Source organism: Xenopus laevis, chromosome 6L (assembly GCF_017654675.1).
Source record: "Xenopus laevis strain J_2021 chromosome 6L, Xenopus_laevis_v10.1, whole genome shotgun sequence".
NCBI lineage: Eukaryota > Metazoa > Chordata > Amphibia > Anura > Pipidae > Xenopus > Xenopus laevis.
The window spans coordinates 3,235,535-3,259,040 of NC_054381.1; the positions used below are offsets into that span (position 1 = coordinate 3,235,535).

The 23,506-nt window shown below is 42.5% G+C and overlaps 3 protein-coding genes and 1 pseudogene across 6 annotated transcripts in view; 3 read left to right on the forward strand and 1 right to left on the reverse strand.

The window, feature by feature from the left end:
• Nucleotides 1-23,506, reverse strand: part of XB5897957.S (hypothetical LOC495453 S homeolog) — a 658,286-nt gene that overhangs the window by 594,417 nt on the left and 40,363 nt on the right.
• LOC121394778 (zinc finger protein 850-like) overlaps nt 1-23,506 on the forward strand; it is a 209,650-nt gene that overhangs the window by 8,571 nt on the left and 177,573 nt on the right. The gene's annotated exons all lie outside the window — the stretch shown is intronic.
• LOC121394820 lies at nt 2,624-5,369 on the forward strand (annotated as a pseudogene).
• On the forward strand, nt 17,593-19,222 carry LOC121394819 (E3 ubiquitin/ISG15 ligase TRIM25-like). Its single transcript, XM_041566939.1, has one exon. It carries the CDS (start codon nt 17,650-17,652, stop codon nt 19,216-19,218), a length of 1,569 nt encoding a protein of 522 aa, XP_041422873.1. The 5' UTR covers nt 17,593-17,649; the 3' UTR covers nt 19,219-19,222.

Consider the following 23,506-nt stretch of genomic DNA (forward strand, 5'->3'; position numbering starts at 1 on the left):
TTTATTACTAAATGACACTGTTTACACTGCAAATAATTCACTGTACAATATAAAATGTCATTCCTGAAGCAGCAAGTGTATTTAGTTGTAATATTGGTGTGTAGGTGCATCTCAGCTCATTTTGCCTGGTCATGTGATTTCAGAAAGAGCCAGCACTTTAGGATGGAACTGCTTTCTGGCAGCCTGTTGTTTCTCCTACTCAATGTAACTGAATGTGTCTCAGTGGGACCTGGATTTTACTATTGAGTGTTGTTCTTAGATCTACCAGGCAGCTGTTATCTTGTAAACAAATATAGTGGATTCGACCAGACTGTTCAATCACTTTGCTTCCGTCCAATGAAGCCAAGAGCACATAGGAAAAGAGGTGATGAACTTCAGTCAAACGCAGTGGGTTGCTGCAAAATAAGTGCTTTTATTGAACACTACATGTTTCAAGCTTAGCTCTTTGTCAAGTGAAATAGAAAAGGAACAACATACAACCTTATATGACTTTAACTCTACCCTTCATTAGTGATGATCGGATGCAGGTTATTGCTGTCAGGTAATTATCCAGCCTCGTCCTATTAAAGAGAGGATCAAAGAACATAGATCTAATATACGTAATTTCAAAGCAGGGACTCAAACTGACACTTCCATCTCAAGACACTTCTCTATCTTTAAACATAATTTATCGCAGCTCAAATGGCAGGTGTTAGAAGTGATCCGTAAACCACAGAGAGGGGGTAATATGCTTAAATTATTACTACAAGAAGAAGCAAAGTGGATTAAAAAATGTAATATCTTCTATCCAGAAGGTCTAAATCAGGGGTCCCCAACCTTTTTTTACCCATGAGCCAAATTCAAATGTAAAAAGAGTTGGGGAGCAACACAAACATAAAATAGTCCCTTGGGTGCCAAATAAGGGCTGTGATTGGCCATTTGGTTGCCCCTATGTGGACTGGAAGCCTACAAGAGGCTCTACTTGGTACTATACTTAATTTTTATGCAACTAAAACTTGTCTCCAAGCCTGGAATTCAAAAATAAGCACCAGCTTTGAGGCCACTGGGAGCAACATCCAAGGGGTTAGAGAGCAACATGTTACTCACGAGCTACTGGTTGGGGATCACTGGTCTAAATGAACACTGAGAATTAGCAGCTTCCTGTGAAATTGATACAATGGATTTCCTGTGATAACTCAATAATCTTTGTGATACAATTTTTGACCTTTTCCCTTCCAGATAAAATGGAGACTTTCTGACTTAATTATGAATGTGAAATTCTCTACTTAAGGGTAAGAATGTTTCTATTTATTTATAGACATTGAGATATCGTATGATGTCCTATGGTTAAACTCAGCTGGCTCAGGGTAGGCTCTATAGGAGCAGAACCCAGGTCATTGTTTTTAAGCCTTTTAATGTAAGTTTTAATACATGTTATTTTACAGATTCACTTCTCACTTTATGGATTGGGATTTGCACAGTTATTCTTCATGTTGTCATTAATATGGAGATTGTCAACACACTGTGGGACTCTATACATATATTTAATAACCTTTTTTCGGATGGGGTCAGGCTGGCTAATTACCTGACAGCAATAACCTGCATCCGATCATCACTAATGAAGGGTGGAGTTTAAAGGTGGCCATACATGGAGAGATCCGCTCGTTTGGCGATGTCGCCAAATGAGCTGATCTCCCTCCAATATGCCCACCTTGAGGTGGGCAATATCGGGCTGATGCGATCGTGGGCCCTAGGGCCCAACGATTGGATCCTAACGATGCCTAACGGGCAGTCGGATCGCGGGACCGCATCAACAAATAAATGAGGCCGCGATCCGACGGGATTTTTTGTCCCATCCAATCGAGATCTGCCCGACTTTCGGCCAGATCTTGATCGGTGAAGCCCGTCAGGGGGCCCCATACACGGGCCAATAAGCTGCCGACACGGTCTGTCTCCAGCTTTTATCAGCCCGTGTATGGCCACCTTAAGTCATATAAGGTTGTATGTTGTTGCTTTTGTATTTCACTTGACAAAGAGCTAAGCTCAAAACATGTAGTGTTCAATAAAAGCACTTATTTTGCAGCAACCCACTGCGTTTGACTGAAGTTCATCACCTCTTTTCCTATGAGTTGTTATCTTGTGTTAGGGACCTGTTATCAGGTTATCTTCCCATTGTTCTTTTGTTAGGCTGCTGGGGGGGGTGATATCAGTCCAACTTGCAGTAGAACAGTAAAGACAGACTGAAGTTTGTCAGAGCACAAGTCACATGACTGGGGACAACTGGGAAATTGACAATATGTCAAGCCCCATGTCAGATTTCAAAATTAATTATAAAACAAAAATGTGCAAAAATGGATTTCGGTGCAGAATTCTGCTGGAGCAGCACTATTAACTGATGTGTTTTGGAAAAAAACAAATCTGCCAATGTCACTGAGTCCCCATTGAGCTGTCAGTGCTGAGAGTTGTAGTTGCAGTGTAGCTGTATGGCCACTGGTTACTCACTGTATTACATCCCCTGACTGACTGCATTGCTGGGGGAGTCACTACCAACCAACTCTGCCAACTTACCTGCAACTTGTTTGTTTCTTTCCAGGGAGGATTAAGATCAAACTAGTTATTATGAGTGGAGCTGCCATACTCCCTCCCTCCTCTCACTCACCTCTTTTACTCACTGTTACAGAGTTTCTAGTCTAACAATACAAATATTTCTGAGCCTGATCCTCACTGTATCCAGAACTGAGAGGGTTAACTCCCAGGAGTACAAAGTGCTGTTTGTCTTTGATAAAAGGGAACTTTCAGTTTCGTTTCTTGTTCAGTTGCTGTTCCTGCTCTCAGTGATGGCGGCTGCTGATCTGAGAGACGAGCTGAGCTGCTCCATCTGCCTGAGCATTTATACTGATCCTGTATCCCTGCCGTGTGCCCATAACTTCTGCCGGGGCTGTATTGGGAGGGTGCTGGGCACCCAGGAGGGATCTGGGCCTTATTCCTGCCCTGAATGCAGACAGGAGTTTAAGGAGCGCCCTGCCCTGCCCAGGAACAGAACTCTGGGGAACATAGCAGAGCGATTCCTTTCTGCTCAGCCCGAGCCGGGGGACACTGGGATTCCCTGCACCTACTGTGTCCTCTCTCCTGTACCTGCTGTTAAATCCTGTCTCCTGTGTGAGGCTTCTCTGTGTGAGACCCACCTGAGGATGCACAGCAAGTCAGCAGAACATGTACTGACCCAACCCACTGATTCCTTCATGGAGAGAAAATGTTCTGTACACAAGCGGATCCTGGAGTTTTACTGCTGCGAGACCTGTATCTGTGTATATTGCTGGGTGTCTGAGGAGCACAGGGGCCACAGGGTGGAGCTGCTGAGTGAGGCCTCTGAGAAGAAGAAAGAGACACTGAGGAAAGTTGTGGAGAAACTGAGGCCAGAGAGAGAGGAGACTGAGAGAGGAGCCCAGAGACTGCAGGAGCGCAGGAGAGAAGTGGCAGAAAAAGCAGCCGGTGAGACAGAGAGAGTCACTGCCCTGTTTAGAGACATCAGGGAACAGCTGGAAGCCCTAGAGAAGCGACTCCTGAGTGACATCTCCAGCCAGAAAGAGAAGCTCTCACTCACACTCACTGATCTGATGGAGCAGCTGGAAATAAAGAAGGACGAGCTGTCCAGGAAGATCCGTCACATTGAGGAGCTGTGCAACATGGCAGATCCACTCACTGTCCTACAGGAACGGGAATAACATGGAGCTGCAGATAATGAGGGGGGCAGAGAGAGACATGATATAAAGGTCCCTGCTGTAGGGGATCTGGATGTGGATCTGATCTCAGAGACATTACTCACAGGCTTAGCTGCCATTGTGACTGGGGTAAAGGGAAGGATCTATGGGCAGGAGGCTACAGACCTGTTACTGGATATAAACACGGCTGGGAATCTTGTATCTGTATCAGGGGACAGGAAATCTGCTTCCTACTCACTCACAGACCAGTGTCACCCACAAACCCCAGAGAGATTTCAGGTTCCTCAGACTTTAAGCAGCAGGAGTTTCCCCTCAGGGCGACATTACTGGGAAGTGGAGGTCAGTGAATCAGGGGTGTGGGGGGTGGGGGTGACCTATCCCAGTATAGAGAGGAGAGGGGGTCAGTCCTGTATTGGGAATAATAACAAGTCCTGGTGTTTGTACAGATGGAATAATAACAGATATTCAGTGGTACATGACAGTGAATGGACAGATTTACCCCACGTCCCTTCCTGCAGGAGAATCAGGATCTCATTGGACTATGAGGCCGGACGTCTGTCCTTTTATGAGCTGAGTGAGCCAATCAGACACTTACACACCTTCACTGCCACATTCACTGAGCCCCTTCATGCTGCATTCAGGGTTGGGGGGGGTAATTCCTGGGTGAGAATCATTAGTTAGTATCTATGGCACTTTATTAATTGAATAGGTTAATCAGAGGATACATCAGTGTAATTCCTGTAGATCTAAACCAGTCAGTAGAGACCCTCCCCTGGCCGCATATTGTATATCAGTGCTGAGCAACACTTTGCTTGGGGTGAGTCAGTTATACAATATTACGTGGGTATAGGGGCAGGATCATATTAAAGCCAAGATGCCATATCAATCTGAAATATTAACACTGCTCTTATGTCAGGGGATTGTCCCAAGACTTTACTGGTTAAACTCTGATCATGTGACTAAGGAGAATACGGCCAGACAATTACTGAAAGTGTTAATTAGTGCCGCCCATTTCCTGTAAGGCCACACCCACTGATATTTCCTATAGGGCATTGGCACATGGGGGGATGGGGAGCACTGTGCCAGTCACATGATCAACAGCTCAGTTGGGGGGCAGCAAATTGCACAGATGCCCCTGAACTGGGAAACCCAACAGCGGAATTGGCACCGGTGGGAAAATCCTCACAATTGTCATGTGTGTCATTGTCCATAGGGTTACAGAACAAGCAATGCACTTCCCTCTAATAATAATAATAATAATAATAATAATAATAAAGCTCCATGTGATTGAGACTTGCAGGTTCCTCTCTGATGAAGCCACTGGGGCAGGTTATTATTATATGACACACATATACTATATATATATATATATATGACTGCAGTGCTGTACATTAGGGTTAGGGGCGGGGTCTAACTGATCATTATGTCTATAGATAAAATAGGCAGAGAATGAGACTTGGGTGACTCTTGTTACTGTTTGGGAAGGGCTTGTATTTCGTGTATGGAATATGCTGAATTGTGATTGGCTGATATAAGCCCATGTGACTACACAGCAGGGAACAGACTGATGCTGATTATTGCTGTTTTCCTTAAAGGGGTTGTTCACCTTTGAGTTAACTGTTAGTATGATTTAGAGAGGGATATTCTGATACAATTTGCAATTGGTTTTCATTTTTTATTATTTGTAGTTTTTTGTTATTTTGCTTTTTATTCAGCAGCTCTCCAGTTTGCAGTTTCAAAACTATGGTTGCTAGGGTACAATTTACCTTAGCAACCATGCATTGATTTAATTGAGAGACTGGAATATGAATAGGGAGGGTCTGTATAGAAATGTGAGTAATAAAAAAGTAGCAATAACAATACATTTGTCGCCTAGCAGAGCATTTTTATATGGGGTCTATTCAAAACTGAAAAGAATCAGAAACAGAAGGCAAATAGTTTTTAAATGATAAAAAATAATTAATGAAAACCCAATTGAAAAGTTGCTTAGAATGAGCCATTCTACTGAACTAAATGCTAACTTAAAGGTGGTTACATGTGCAAGTGCAGTGAGTAAAGTATATACACATGTATTTATATAGCAGCACAGTTATACGCAGTACTTTACAAGGCATAAACACAGACAGGGGAATCATCATCATCATCATCATTTATTTATATAGCGCTGTCAAGATACGCAGTGCTTTAATTATAGTTATATTAAGTTACACAGTAGAAATAGATAAATCTATACTTAAGTGCCTATGGTTAAGTGCTGGGTGAGCATGAAATGCGTCAGGCTGTCTATATGATCTGTTGATAACACACCGATAATATGGTACGAAACACATTTTCCTACGATATTCAGTGACTGTACGGTGGGAGACGAGCCGACCAACATCAGCAGAAGACTTGGTTGCTATGGTAATTTGGAACCTAGCAACCAGATGGCTGAAATTGCAAACTGGAGAGCTGCTGAATAAAAAGTTAAATAAGTCAAAAACAGCAAATAATAAAAAATGAAAACGAATTGCAAATTGTCTCAGAATATCCCTCTCTATATTATACTAAAATTAAACTCAAAGTTGAACAACCCCTTTAAGTCTACTAGAAAATCATATAAACATTAAATAAAGCCAATAGGCTGGTTTTGCCTCCAATAAGGATTAATTATATCTTAGTTGGGATCAAGTACAAGCGACTGTTTTATTATTACACAGAAAAATGTAATAATTTTCAAAAAATTGGATTATTTGGATAAAATGGAGTCTATAGAAGATGGCCTTTTCTGTACTTCAGAGCTTTCTGGATAATGGGATTCTGGATAACAGATCCCAAACCTGTACTAGGAAACTCACCTTTTTAGGCTTTTCCTTCTAAGACCAATCTTCCTTAGATTCAGCCTTTTCTGTCTCATTCTTTTTCATTATTTGGGCTCCTTTTCCTTTATACATCATTGAGTGCTGCTGTAAATATTAAACATGCAAAACTCTGCTTAATAAAATGAAAATTATTTCTAAGCAACTTTGCAATATACATTCATTACAATGTTTCTCTGGTGTGTAAGTTATGTGTATATGTATTACTACTGAAATCAGTGTCTGTCCGTTTCTAGTCTCTGCACTGCTGGTTCAGACTGTTGATACAATGTAACACAAGGAGCTGATTTACAGACATGTCTTTGCTGCTGGGGAACTAAGTCTTTTACAACATTGTTTATAAAGTAACAACCAGGAGATAAGCAAATGCCGCCGCTGCTTCTGGATAATGGGTTTCTGGATTACGGATCCCATACCTGTAGTTCCATTTAGTAATTATCCATAAATCAGTTCAGTCCTCTACATGGGAGTCGTGTGACTTCTAATATCCTTATATGTTACCACTGGGGATCCATTATTTCATATATACACACACATATCATTTATATTGACTTCATTGACTCATCATTCCTATGTTTAATCTGAACATTCCTTATTATTTAACATGGATATAAATTCCCTTCACTTGGCTCTCCCACAGATCAACAATGTCCCCTGAATTCTTTACATGATATAAAATGTCTCATTAGTGACCAATCAGCTGCTCCAACACAATCACATGAGAAAGAGACCGAGTGCGACAATGTACTGAGTGACTGAGTATCACACGACAACATTATTATCACTCACACATTCAACTGAAATATGTTTTTGTGCCCAGAGTCCTCAGTATATAGAAAAAGCACAAGAGCCACGAGTAGCAAATAATATTCCTATGGGCAGAAGGTCTGGATCTCTGGGCAAATATTGAGGGGAGGTGTTTGTCTCTCGGCTGCACCTCAGCATTTTCCCGCTCTTTCTGAGAGAAACCAAGTCTGCAATTCAAACTTCCTGTCATTGGAACAAACCAAGTCTGCAATTCAAACTTCCTGTCATTGGAACAAACCAAGTCTGCAATTCAAACTTCCTGTCATTGGAACAAACCAAGTCTGCAGTTCAAAAGGGGTGGAGTGTATGTGTAACTTTATGTGTAAAGTGCTATTAAGGAGCAGCAACACTGTACAATGTATAAAAGTACAGCTTATAAAATCACAATAAATAAAAGTACTCACACTGAGGACAAGTCACATAATAGATACAATAATTATACACAGGACACAGAGCTTAAAGAACTAAACACTAAAACTGAATATGACTAAAAATGTCCTATTTTATAGAGTGAACTTATTGCACGAGGCTAAAGTTTGAGCTTGTCAATAGCAGCAATGATCCAGGACTTCAAACTTGTCACAGGGGGTCACCATCTTGGAAAGTGTCTGTGACACTCACATGCTCAGTGGGCTCTGATTGGCTGTTGAGAAGCTAAGCTTAGGGCTCGTCACTAATTATCCAGCAGAAAATGAGCTTCCCTGGCTGTAATATAAGATGATGCTACAGGTTTGCTGATTATTCAATTCTGATGCTAATTGCACTGGTTTCTGTGCTGCCATGTAGTAATTATGTGTATTAATTACTAATCAGCCTTATATTGTGACATTTCTATTCTATGTGTACTGTATATTGTGAGTGGCTCCCTAAACTCAGTAAGTGACAGCAGCACAGAGCATGTGAATCAGTGAATCAGCAGAAAAGAAGATGGGGAGCTACTGGGGCATCTACTGGGGCATCTACAAAAGTAGATAGTGAAGACCACACTGCTACATTACAAATTTCTTCCGGTGTAGCTTGAGCTTCAAACGCCCAAGAAGCAGCCACCGCTCTAGTGGACTGAGCCTTAATGTGGGGCACCTGCATAGACTTGAGTGAATACGACTTTTTGATACAGGCTTTTATCCAGCTTCCAATCACACGTTTAGAAGCTTGATGCCCCATAGAAGAGCCTTTAAACAGCAAAAGGAGGCTATCACATTTCTTGAGTGCCTCAGTCCTCTGTTAATCCTCTGTAATCCAGATTATTCCTTCTCTTTTCTTCTTCTCTAGAAGGATTAGGAAAGAAAACTGGCAAAACCATTTCTTTACTGGCATGATAAGTGGAGACGATTTTCGGGAGGAATTTCTCTGGTAATCTCAAAATAGCTTTATCTTGTAGTTCTTTCCTAAGCAATGTAATAAGTACACTGCACACCTGGAATCTACTCACTCTTCAGTAGTGGTGCAGGTCCTCCTTTGACCCGGCACGGTCCCTTAGCAACAGCAACTTTTTGTTCACAGATCCGCACACACACAAATTTCTGCATGGGGAAAGTGCCCCTTCATTATTGATTTATATCATCACCAACATCAAAGTTTCGGGGGGTACAACCTCCCTTCATCTGATCTTTCCTAAGCAAAGCTTGGATTTCCACCACTCTTCGTGCTGAAGTTACCGCTATTTAGAAAGCTGTTTTCATCAATAAGAGATCCAGACTAATCGACTCCTAAGGCTCAAATGGTTCTTCCATGAGAGCTTGAAGGACCAAATTTAAGTCCCAATATGGCAGGATTGGTCTCACTTGTGGTCTTAGATGTTTGACCCCTTGAATGAACCGGGCCACTAAAGGACACTCCACTGATTTACTTTTCTTTTTGTCAATGCTGACAAGGTTGACACTTGCACCTTCAGGGTGACAAGGCTGAGATTTTTCTCTAAGACTGACTGCAGAAAATTCACTACTGCCGACTCAGCTGGTGACGTAAAAGAAATTCCTGACACTGTGCACCACTCCCTGAATTTTTCTCACATTCTGTGATAGGTGCTTTCTGTTGATGGCTTTCTAGCTGCCAGAAGTGTGTCAATAGCCATATCTGCGAGCCCTAGCTCTGTCAGCTCCTGCCGCTCAAAAGCCACCCAGTCAAAGTCCATGTTTGTGGGTTCGGGTGGAATATCTAGCCTTGGGACAGTAACTCACGTTGACAAGGTAGCCTGACTGGACTGTCCAATGCCATCGCAAATAGTTGGGCAAACCAAGGCCTTCTTGGCCACCATGGCAACACTGCTATAACTCTTGTCTTGTCTTTCTGAATTTTGTTCAATACCTTTGAGATAACTGGGATTGGTGGAAATATATAGTCCAGTTTGAACCTCCACTTCAGACTGAAAGTATCCTGACACAATGCTTGCTTCTCCAGGCACCAGGAGCAGAATGATCTTACTTTCCTGTTCCTGGATGTAGCCATGAGATGTATTTGAGGAAGACCCCAATGATCTGCTAACGTCTGGAAAATCTCCTGCGACAACTCCCTGTAATAAAATTACCTGTGCGGCGTGGTCGCCGCGTGTTTCCTAGGTGCCATTTTGATTATTAGGGCGTACGAGTGCCTCTTAAAGGTACAAGCACGCTGGCGTGATTGCGTCAGCGCGCATTGGTGCACGTTTTGGCACAAACTTTGAGTGTATTTAAGGCCCATTCTGATCCCCAGTCAGTGCCCGTGATAGAACTTGGTTTCTAGTGGTTCCTAAGCCTTGTGCATCTGTTCCTGTACCTGTTTGTCTTGATTATCCGGTTTTGATTCCAGCCTGTTCCCTGACTACTCTGCATTCTGTATCCTGACCCTTGCCTGCCTACGACAACTCTTCCTGCTTAACCCCTTGATTTACAACCCAGTTTGACTCTTGCCTGCCTGACGATTCTGATATCCGCCTGCCTCGACCCAGCCTGTCTGACCGTCCTTCTGCCTAATCCTTTGTACCATGACCATCGGCCCAAAAGACTCTGCTAACAGCCGTGCCCCTTTGCCAGCCAGAACATCTCGCCTTGCACCCCTCGTTAAGTCCAGGTGGCACCCAAGTAAGCTGAGGGCTCCTCCCGAAGCCCAACAGTGGTCACACTACTGGTGAAGCCGAGACCAGGGTGCTTGGCACTTGTTCTGGTATTGGGTGACGGTCGTGACACTCCCACTCCCCTGGGTGGAGTGTCTCTCCACTCAATAAATCTGCCAGGATATTCTGACGGCCAGGGATATAAATTGCCGACATGTCCAAGAGATTGTTCTGTGCCCAGGCGAAAATCTCCAAATTCAGACTCAACAATTTTTTGCTGAGAGTCCCTCCTTGTTTCCTGATATATTTCACTGTCGATATATTGTCAGACTGAATGAGGGCTGCTGCCTTGCCAAGCTGGCTCCTGAAGCTTATTAGTGCTTGGAACACAGCTTCAGCTCCCTGAAATTCAAGGACCACGTCACTGCCTCTGGTGGCCATAGGCTGACATAAATAGTGTATGAGCCCCCCTTCCTAGGCTGCTGGCATCCATCGTAACTATTTGCCATGATGGGCAGTCTATTGGCTTGCCCTGGGAAAGATTGATCGGGTTTAACCACCACTCTAAACTCTTCACTGTTTGTTGTGATAGAAGTGTAGGGATGTGAAAATCTTAGACACCCTTACACATTACAGACAGGCACATCCCTAGTAATATGGACACCTCAGTGGGTCCTTATGGGGACCTTGTGCTTATGTAACCCCTGCAGTTCATACAGTGTACACCAGATGGCACTGTGCCAGAGTATAAAAGGTTTAGGAACCATGTGCTCTGGGTCCATTGCTTTAGCCCAACCAAGCAGGCTGGAAGGGAATGGGTAGTGCTGACCCTAGGCGCCTTGGCCCTAGTAATTAGACAGCTATACTCGTTTTATAGATCGCTCTAGGAGTGATAGAGAGGTTATGTAGTTGAGCAGCTCAAGGCTCTGCCGAGGAGATTAGAGGGATTAAGATCCCAGGGTATTACTGACCCAAGTAAGGAACCAATTGTTGAGATAGGGATGTCAGGAGTTCCCCTAGTCTGCCAATGGAAGATATCCTGAAAACTGGGCAATACCCATCACATGCTGTCAGCTTACTCTCTGCTGTATATTCCCTAGCCTGTGGGGATTCAGCCTATACGTGCTGTGAGTATATGCTTCCTTTATGCTGCTGTGTATGTTCTATACTCCATTGTGGATCAATGTACTAAATGATCTCTGTGCTATTGTTCAATAAATACTGTTCTTTGTTCAACTGTTAAAGAACTACTGGCGCCCATCATTGTGCTATTGCACCAGGTTACAGTTACACTACACCCTTGCCTCCACCCCGCTGCGAGGGCTTACCCCTGAGAAAGAGAGCTCATCGGTGGTCTCAGCCCACCAAGGAAAGTAGCTAAAACTGCCCTAGCACAAGTCAGTTTACTACAGCGCTACAGAAGTATGAGCTGGGATTTCACACCCCTTTCCCACTGCTGTAGAAACTCTAACTGGAGCTGTCGAAGATGAATCATCCCAACCACACTAGAAGGGTTATACCGAGTGAATTATCCCCATCTTTGGAAAGAAATTGACTCAATACTTACCAAATGGTCCAAATTACGACTATCATGGTTCGGCAGAATAAATGCGGTTAAAATGGATCTTCTCCCCAAAATGTTATATTATTTTCGTGTGTTACCAATAGAGATTCCAGCACAACATTTAATTATGGTGCAACGGAAACTTATGAAATTTATATGGGGTAATAAGAAGGCTAGGCTGGCCCATAAGACGGTTACAAATGTGAAAGGGAAAGGAGGCCTTACTGTTCCCAATATAACGTTTTATTACCAAGCAGCCCAGATTATGCCTATAATCCATTTCTACCGCCCCATACTTCCGTTATGGGTGCAAATTGAAGCAGAACGTATTAAACCATTGACTCCTGCTGCCTTACTGTGGCTTTCTAAGCAAGAAAGGCCTCAATCTACTACTCCAATAATGAAAATGGCATTAGCAGTGTGGGACCAGGTTCGGAAAAAAATAGTTTTAAATTCCTCTTATTTTCCTGCAATGCCAATATGTGGTAACCCTGCCTTCCCCCCGGGCTTGCAAAGATGTGATTTTGAATGGTGGCAAGATCATAACCTGAGATTTATATACCAATTTATAGGACTTCAAGGTATTAAAAAATGGGACTCACTTAAGGAACAAAGTAACATTCCAGAAAATGAATATTTTCGGTATATGCAAATTTACCATTACCTTACGGAAGTGCTTAGAAACTCTACCAATATAGGAACTTTAACCCCTTGGGAACATGTTTGTTTGAAGTTTCCATGTAGTAATGGAGTGATTTCGCTGATATATAAGGAGATAGTAAAAAAGTCTAATTCTTCCCCTCCTTCCTATACCGAACAATGGGAAAAAGACTTAAATACCACTATAGATGAGGATACATGGCAGCAAATCTGGGTAAATACAGCTAAGAGTTCTATTAACATTTTGGCACAGGAAACTTTATATAAAGTAGTGAGTAGATGGTATTTGGTCCCTACCAAATTGAATACATACTATCCAAACTGTAGCCCTCTCTGTTTCAGGAACTGTGGGAATAGAGGGACAATGTTACATACATGGTGGGAATGTAGGGAAGCTATGAGACTTTGGTCCAGAATATTTACTTTAATAGACTCAATTACAGGGATTAGACTTCGGAAAGATCCCATCCAGGTACTTCTTAATAAAACAATTCCAGTGTCTGATAAATATCTGCGTAAATTGATTCAATTTATTTTCATTGCAGCAAAACAAACCATAGCTTCTTCCTGGAAAAAACGTTCACTCCCCATATCCATGTTTCGTACCAAAATGAACTGGATTATGGTGAATGAACGACTGTTAAGTATTATTTCAGACAAATACAATATTTATATGAAAATCTGTACCCCTTGGATTAGGTATACCAGTCAGTGACGGATGTATCTGTTAATTGTGAAAGATGGGAGAGCCCTTAACTTGAATAAGGTTGGAACCCTGGGACGATATGACTAAATGTAAGGAGACATTTATTATTACATGACAAAATGCACACGGAGACGAATACAAAGTAATAAATGGCATTACATGTTGTTACACAAGTTTATTTGTTTCTTGATATGCATATTACATTATGTTTATTTACATGTCAATGTGGCAATGTAGCTTTATGTAATTTGTTTTCATGCAATGTAATAATTCTCCTCTGTGTAGGAGAACACATACATTTTATAAAGGAAAATTGAAATGGTTTGTCAATATTGATGGATAATAAAAAAAGTTTTGAAAGAAGATGAATCATCGCCTACCTGATGGTTTCCTTCATAGCTACTAGTTTCGCTAGTACTTCTTGACAGATAAGAGCCATGGTATAAGGGAACCTCGTGATATCCTGCACCCTTCGAATAATGTCTTCCACCTGGCCTGGGACAAGGTATAGTCGCAACTGCTTGGTATCCACTAGAACTCCTAAAAATGTCATCTGTTGCGACGGGGTCAAGTGTGAATTCTGAAAATTCACCAGCCACCCATGTTCCGCCAGTACCATAAGGGTCACCTGCACATGATGTTTCAGAACTTGTTTGCTTGTAGCCTTTAGCAAGAGGTCATCCAAATAACTGAAAATCTGTATGTCTTGCAGACTATAACTATGGCTATAACTGGAGCCAAAACCTTTGAAAAAGTTCTCAGTGAAGACACTAGCCCAAAGGGAAATGCTCGATACTAAAAGTGCTCCCCCATCACCAAAAATTGGAGAAATCTTTGATGATTTTTGTAAATTGGGACATGAAGATATGCATCTCACAAATCTATCTTTGCCAGTCAGTCGTTTAACTGTAGGTTCTGAGAAATAATACTTAGCGCAGCAGTGCCCATACTTTACTAATGCGAGGTCTACTTTTAGTGATCTACATCCATAATAGCATTGTTAGCATTCTGTTCCATGGAAAATATTACTTAAATATTATATTGTTTTAAGAGAGAATTTATATTGCTATATTTAATAAACAACTATTTCTTGTGTAACCTTAACAGAATAAATATCTGAAATAAAGCATGAAACAAGAGGGTGATTTAGACAAGCTGTTTGTTGACAGTGTCTTGAGATCTACTGATCCCCAGCTAAAGGTCTACTGGTACATCCCGATTTACCTTTTGGACACCCCTGACTTAGCGTGTCCATCTTGAAAGAGTTTACTTAATTTAGGTGTCTGAGATCTTAAATAGCTCGGAATTCTCTGGACTACTTCTTCCTCAGGAAAATTGGAGAAAAGATACCTTGTCCTCTCTGACCTCCCTGTACTACCAAAATAACCTTTTTCTCCAATATGTCTAATAAAATGTGTTCCATTACCTGATGAGCTTCTACTGTTTTCCGAACTTTTGATTCCACAAACACATCCTTGGCTGGCTTTTTTGAAAACTCTAAGTGGTAACCTATGTAAATGACTTCTAGAACCCACCTGTCCATTGTAGTTTTTGCCCAGACTGCCTGAAATTGAAGTAGTCTTGCGCCTACTGGTGGCAGCTGGGCATGGACACCATCAGAATGCTTTAGCCTTGTCCTGCTTAGACTGTTTTTTGGCTTGACCGTGCATTTGATTCTTCCAAAATGGTTGTCTATTAAATTGCCTTCCAGGCCTATAGGCCTTAGCATCTTTGTAAGAGATCCTGTCTGCCCAACCTCCATGAACCGATTGACGTCTCTCTCGCCTTTCCTGCGGCAGAAAAGAGCTCTTGCCCGCTGAAGCTTTCAAAATTATATTGTCTAGCTTTGGCCCAAATAGCAACTCCCCCTCGAAAGGGAACAAATTAAACTTGGAAGGGGTATGTGCTTGCCTGTGTTTTAGCCACAGCATTCTCCTAGCTGCCACTGCATACCCCATATTTCTGGCTGCCAACTTCAGGACATCCAATGATGCGTCAGTAATGAAGTCAATTTCCACCTTTATATCATCCACCAAATGACTTACATTGTCTTTGTCTACGACAGGTTGTAGCTCTGTTTCTTTCTCTTGCAGCCAAATCTTAGATGCCTTCACCACACATGTGACTGGTACCGTTGGCTTACAAAACAATCCTGACACTGAATAAGCCTTTTTTAACACTGTATCCTGCCTTCTCTCCACCGGATCTTTCAATAAAACACCCTCATCCACAGGCAACGTGGTCTTATGTGCCACAAGTCTGATGGCTGCTTCCACCTTAGGTGGGCTGGTCCAACGCTTCACATCCAATACAATTAAATCCTCATCTTCTTCTGAACTGTCCGATTGGCTACATCTTGCTGCCCCTTATCTTCAGCTGGCATCTTAGGATCCACTCCTGAAACACTGGGACCTACTTTCTGTATCACACTTTCTGTGACTGTTCCTACTAGGTCCTTCAACAAGTTAGACATCGACTCTTTAAACCAATCTTTCATAGAACTCCATTGCTCATCTGCTCTTTTACCACACATTGCCTTCCAGCACTTGAGGAATACTTTTTTATTTTGCATCGCTGGGTTGTCACATACAGAACACTCCTTTTCCACTGGAATTGCTGGAATGATGACTCCTTCTTCTAGATGATCTAGCAATTAAAACATATTTGTTACCATCACATTAAGAATCACCATAACTCTCTCTGATCCACTTACCCCCTAGAGCAGGTGCCCAGGACGTTGATCGCGGTCTACCAGAAGATCCCGGTAAAGTTTCTGGTAGACCGAGAGGAGAGGAAGTGGAACCCAGCACGGATTAAAACCCGGAAGTTCGGCTCTTAAAGTTACAATTGGTTCTCTTTATTTATTATTTGTGTTGTTTTTTTTTTACAAGGGTCTTGTTTACCTTAGCTACCAGACAGTGGTTTGAATGAGAGACTGGAATATGAATAGAAGAGGGGGCAGGAGAGAAAAATAAGGGATATAAAGTAATAATAACATTGTGGCCTCACTGAGGAAAAGTTTTTTTTGGCTGCCGGGGTCAGTGACTCACATTTGAAAGCTGAAAAGATGTAGAAGAGGAAGACAATTCAAAAACTATAGAAATAATGAAGACTAATTGCAAAGTTGTGAGGAATAGGACATTCTATAACATACTGTAAGTTCACTTAAAGGTAAAAAAAAAAAAACATTGCAAGTGATATCAGGAAAATCCTCACTTAAACTTCTAATGCCCAAAGTGTCAGGAAAATTAATAGAATTCCTTCATTCCTATTGTTTTTCTCTATAGTCCAGCCCTGGAGATCAATAGGGAATTTAAAGTCATTCTGTCATGATTTTTATGGTGTAGTTTTTATCTCTAAATGACACTGTTTATACTGCAAATAATTCACTGTACAATATAAAATGTCATTCCTGAAGCAGCAAGTGTATTTAGTTGTAATATTGGTGTGTAGGTGCATCTCAGGTCATTTTGCCTGGTCATGTGATTTCAGAAAGAGCCAACACTTTAGGATGGAACTGCTTTCTGGCAGCCTGTTGTTTCTCCTACTCAATGTAACTGAATGTGTCTCAGTGGGACCTGGATTTTACTATTGAGTGTTGTTCTTAGATCTACCAGGCAGCTGTTATCTTGTGTTAGGAAGCTGCTATCTGGTTACCTTCCCATTGTTCTGGTGTTAGGCTGCTGGGGGGTAAAGGTAGGGGGTGATATCAGTCCAACTTGCAGTACAGCAGTAAAGAGTGACTGAAGTTTATCAGAGCACAAGTCACATGACTGGGGACAACTGGGAAATTGACAATATGTCTAGCCCCATGTCAGATTTCAAAATTAATTATAAAACAAAAATGTGCAAAAATGGATTTCAGTGCAGAATTCTGCTGGAGCAGCTCTATTAACTGATGTGTTTTGAAAAAAACAAACCTGCCAATGTCACTCAGTCACCATTGAGCTGTCAGTGCTGAGAGTTGTAGTTGCAGTGTAGCTGTATGGCCACTGGTTACTCACTGTATTACATCCCCTGACTGACTGCATTGCTGGGGGAGTCACTACCAACCAACTCTGCCAACTTACCTGCAACTTGTTTGTTTCTTTCCAGGGAGGATTAAGATCACACTAGTTATTATGAGTGGAGCTGCCATACTCCCTCCCTCCTCTCACTCACCTCTTTTACTCACTGTTACAGAGTTTCTGTCTAACGATACAAATATTTCTGAGCCTGATACTCACTGTATCCAGAACTGAGAGGGTTAACTCTCAGGAGTACAAAGTGCTGTTTGTCTTTCAGTTTCGTTTCTTGTTCAGTTGCTGTTCCTGCTCTCAGTGATGGCGGCTGCTGATCTGAGAGACGAGCTGAGCTGCTCCATCTGCCTGAGCATTTATACTGATCCTGTATCCCTGCCGTGTGCCCATAACTTCTGCCGGGGCTGTATTGGGAGGGTGCTGGGCACCCAGGAGGGATCTGGGCCTTATTCCTGCCCTGAATGCAGACAGGAGTTTAAGGAGCGCCCTGCCCTGCCCAGGAACAGAACTCTGGGGAACATAGCAGAGCGATTCCTTTCTGCTCAGCCCGAGCCGGGGGACACTGGGATTCCCTGCACCTACTGTGACTCCCATGTACCTGCTGTTAAATCCTGTCTCCTGTGTGAGGCTTCTGTGTGTAATAAGCACCTGAGGATGCACAGCAAGTCAGCGAAACACGTCTTAATAGAACCCACAATGGACATGGGGGACAAGAAATGCTCCGTCCATGATGAACCCCTGAAATATTACTGCTGGGAGGAGTCTGTCTGTGTCTGTGTGTCCTGCTGTCTGGCCGGAGAGCACAGGGGCCACAGGGTGGAGCTGCTGAGTGAGGCCTCTGAGAAGAAGAAAGAGACACTGAGGAAAGTTGTGGAGAAACTGAGGCCAGAGAGAGAGGAGACTGAGAGAGGAGCCCAGAGACTGCAGGAGCGCAGGAGAGAAGTGGCAGAAAAAGCAGCCGGTGAGACAGAGAGAGTCACTGCCCTGTTTAGAGACATCAGGGAACAGCTGGAAGCCCTAGAGAAGCGACTCCTGAGTGACATCTCCAGCCAGAAAGAGAAGCTCTCACTCACACTCACTGATCTGATGGAGCAGCTGGAAATAAAGAAGGACGAGCTGTCCAGGAAGATCCGTCACATTGAGGAGCTGTGCAACATGGCAGATCCACTCACTGTCCTACAGGAACGGGAATCACATGGAGCTGCAGATAATGAGGGGGGCAGAGAGAGACATGATATAAAGGTCCCTGCTGTAGGGGATCTGGATGTGGATATGATCTCAGAGACATTACTCACAGGCTTAGCTGCCATTGGGACTGGGGTAAAGGGAAGGATCTATGGGCAGGAGGCTACAGACCTGTTACTGGATATAAACACGGCTCATAATCGTGTATCTGTATCAGGGGACAGGAAATCTGCTTCCTACTCACTAACAGAACTACATTATCCACAATCCCCAGCGAGATTTCAGAATTGGGAGCAGACTTTAAGCAGCAGGAGTTTCTCCTCAGGGCGACATTACTGGGAAGTGGAGGTCAGTGAATCAGGGGTGTGGGAGGTAGGGGTGGCCTATCCCAGTATAGAGAGGAGAGGGGGTCAGTCCTGTATTGGGAGAAATAACAAGTCCTGGTGTTTGTACAAATGGTTTAATAACAGATATTCAGTGAGACATGACAGTAAAAGGACAGATTTATCCCACGTCTCTTCCTGCAGGAGAATCAGGATCTCATTGGACTATGAGGCCGGACGTCTGTCCTTTTATGAGCTGAGTGAGCCAATCAGACACTTACACACCTTCACTGCCACATTCACTGAGCCCCTTCATGCTGCATTCTGGGTCGGGAGGGATTCCTGGGTGAGAATCATTAGTTAGTATCTATGGCAACTTTATTAATTGAATAGGTTAATCAGAGGATACATCAGTGTAATTCCTGTAGATCTAAACCAGTCAGTAGAGACCCTCCCCTGGCCGCATATTGTATATCAGTGCTGAGCAACACTTTGCTTGGGGTGAGTCAGTTATACAATATTACGTGGGTATAGGGGCAGGATCATATTAAAGCCAAGATGCCATATCAATCTGAAATATTAACACTGCTCTTATGTCAGGGGATTGTCCCAAGACTTTACTGGTTAAACTCTGATCATGTGACTAAGGAGAATACGGCCAGACAATTACTTTGTCACTGAAAGTGTTAATTAGTGCCACCCATTTCCTGTAAGGCCACACCCACTGATATTTCCTATAGGGCATTGACACATGGGGGATGGGGAGCACTGTGCCAGTCACATGATCAGCAGCTCAGTTGGGGGGCAGCAAATTGCACAGATGCCCCTGAACTGGAAACCCAACAGCGGAATTGGCCACCGGTGGGAAAATCCTCACAATTGTCATGTGTGTCATTGTCCATAGGGTTACAGAACAAGCAATGCACTTCCCTCTAATAATAATAATAATAATAATAATAAAGCTCCATGTGACTGAGACTTGCAGGTTCCTCTCTGATGAAGCCACTGGGGCAGGTTATTATTATATGACACACATATACTATATATATATATATATGACTGCAGTGCTGTACATTAGGGTTAGGGGCGGGGTCTAACTGATCATTATGTCTATAGATAAAATAGGCAGAGAATGAGACTTGGGTGACTCTTGTTACTGTTTGGGAAGGGCTTGTATTTCTTGTATGGAATATGCTGAATTGTGATTGGTTGATATAAGCCCATGTGACTACACAGCAGGGAACAGACTGATGCTGATTTTTGCTGTTTTCCTTAAAGGGGTTGTTCACCTTTGAGTTAACAGTCAGTATGATGTAGAGAGGGATATTCTGAGACAATTTGCAATTGGTTTTCATTTTTTATTATTTGTGGTTTTTGAGTTATTTAGCTTTTTATTCAGCAGCTCTCCAGTTTGCAGTTTCAGCAGTCTGGTTGCTAGGGTCCAATTTACCCTAGCAACCATGCATTGATTTAATTGAGAGACTGGAATATGAATAAGGGAGGGTCTGTATAGAAATGTGAGTAATAAAAAGTAGCAATAACAATACATTTGTCGCCTTACAGAGCATTTTTATATGGGGTCTATTCAAAACTGAAAGAATCAGAAACAGAAGGCAAATAAGTTTTTAAATGATAAAAAATAAATGATGAAAAACCCAATTGAAAAGTTGCTTAGAACGAGCCATTCTACTAAACTAAATGCTAACTTAAAGGTGGTTACATGTGCAAGTGCAGTGAGTAAAGTATATACACATGTATTTATATAGCAGCACAGTTATACGCAGTACTTTACAAGGCATAAACACAGACAGGGGAATAGTTATATTAAGTTACACAGTACAAATAGATAAATCTATACTTAAGTGCCTATGGTTAAGTGCTGGGTGAGCATGAAATGCGTCAGGCTGTCTATATGATCTGTTGATAACACACCGATAATATGGTACAAAACACATTTTCCTACGATATTCAGTGACTGTACGGTGGGAGATGAGCCATCCAACATCAGCAGAAGACTTAGTTGCTAGGGTAATTTAGAACCTAGCAACCAGATGGCTTGAATTGCAAACTGGAGAGCTGCTGAATAAAAAGTTAAATAAGTCAAAAACCACAAATAATAAAAAATGAAAACAAACTGCAAATTGTCTCAGAATATCCCTCTCGTTGGGATCAACTACAAGCTACTGTTTTATTATTACACGGAAAAAGGAAATCATTTTCAAAAATTTTGAATATTTGGATAAAATGGAGTCTATAGAAGATGGCCTTTTCTGTAATACAGAGATTTCTGGATAATGGGTTTCTGGATAACAGATCCCAAACCTGTACTAGGAGACTCACCATTTAGGCTTTTCCTTCTGAGACCAATCTTCTTTAGATTCAGCCTTTTCTGTCTCATTCTTTTTCATTATTTGGGCTCCTTTTCCTTTATACATCATTGAGTGCTGCTGTAAATATTAAACATGCAAAACTCTGCTTAATAAAAGAAAATTATTTCTAAGCAACTTTGCAATATACATTCATTACAATGTTTCTATGGTGTGTAAGTTATGTGTATATGTATTACTACTGAAATCAGTGTCTGTCCCTTTCTAGTCTCTGCACTGCTGATTCAGACTGTTGATACAATGTAACACAAGGAGCTGATTTACAGACCTGTCTTTGCTGCTGGGGAACTAAGTCTTTTACAACATTGTTTATAAATTAACAACCAGGAGATAAGCAAATGCCGCCGCTGCTTCTGGATAATGGGTTTCTGGATTACGGATCCCATACCTGTAGTTCCATTTAGTAATTATCCATAAATCAGTTCAGTCCTCTACATGGGAGTCGTGTGACTTCTAATATCCTTATATGTTACCACTGGGGATCCATTATTTCATATATACACACACATATCATTTATATTGACTTCATTGACTCATCATTCCTATGTTTAATCTGAACATTCCCTTATTATTTAACATGGATATAAATTCCCTTCACTTGGCTCTCCCACAGATCAACAATGTCCCCAAACAGAATCTTAATTTGCATATGCAAATTAGGGATGGGAAGGGGAAAACATTTTTTACTTCCTTGTTTAGTGACAAAAAGTCACATGATTTCCCTCCCGCCTCTAATTTGCGTATGCAAATTAGGATTCAGTTCGGCCGGGCAGAAGGATTCGGCCAAATCCAAATCCTGCTGAAAAAGGCCTAATCCTGGCAGAATCCCAAACCGAATCCTGGATTAAGTGCATCTCTAGTAAAAATTGCAGGATTGTATGTTGTGTCTATCGGCTGCACCTCAGCATTTTCCTGCTGTGAAGATGTGGAATTGTCTCCCTGAATCAGTTGTACAGGCTGATACATCAGATAGCTTTAAAGGAACAGTTCAGTGTATAAATAAAACTGGGTAAATAAATAGGCTGTGCAAAATAAACAATGTATCTAATATAGTTAGTTAAGCAAAAATGTAATGTATAAAGGCTGGAGTGAGTGGATGTGTAACATAATAGCCAGAACACTACTTCCTGCTTTTCAGCTCTAACTCTGAGTTAGTCAGTGACTATAAGGGGGGCCAAATGGGACATAACTGTTCAGTGAGTTTGTAATTGATCCTCAGCATTCAGCTCAGATTCAAAAGCAACAGTTATGACCCATGTGGCCTCCCCTCAAGTCTCTGATTGGTTACTGCCTGGTAACCAATCAGTGGAAAGCAAGAGCCCCATACGAAAAAATTTCCTGTGCCCACCACAAGCCCCAAATACAGGACCGCCCTCCCAACCCCACAGGTCCTCCCCCCCCCACACACATTGGTGGCTAGGGTTCCCACATGTTAATAAAAAATATTGGTGGTCAGGGCCCCCCCATTAAAAAACATTTGTGGTCAAGGCCCCCCATTAATAAATATTGGTGGCTAGGACCCCACATGGGGAAAATAAATTGGTGGCTATGGCCCCCTTAAACGTTCATGTAAAAAAACTTGCCTCCCCAGAAGTTTAAAAAAAAATTGGTGCCCAGGGCCCCACCACACAACAGGGACCACAAGGGTTACCTTTAGGGGGGCCCTACCATGTTACACTTACTTCATTAGTGGGGCCCACCTGCTGTCAGTGAGCTGCCAACTACAGAAGGGAGGAGGGGAGCACAGGTGGCTGCATCTTCTTCCCTTATTGGTCACAGAATTTCAAGTCCTGGTAAAGCTGCATGGTGATTGGATGAGCTGGAGGGGAATTTCAAATCTCAGCTATCCAATCCCTGAGCAGCTCAACCAGGACTTAAACTCAGTGACCAATAAGGGGAAGTAATGGACAGAAGATCCCTCCCCTTGTGCTCCCGCCCTGCCTTCCCGAAGTCAACAGCTCTCAGAAAGCAGTGGGGGGCCCTGCTAATCAAGAAAGTGCAGCGTGGCCTGGCCCCCCTTACCCTCGGGGCCCCCTATAACTCCCCCCCCTGATGGTGGCCCTGGAGAGCTGAAAAGCACATACACGGTATAATTGGGGTTACTGGGTGGTGCTGATATCAGTGAAAGGTTCATTATAACGCTCTGGCTAGTGCTGGTCACTGTCTTGCTCCATTTATATCTGATGTGGAAATCTAAACTGCAGCCGGTATGAAATATTTTCCTACTTACACTAAAGGTTTCAGCCTTTTACCCCCTCCGTCAGT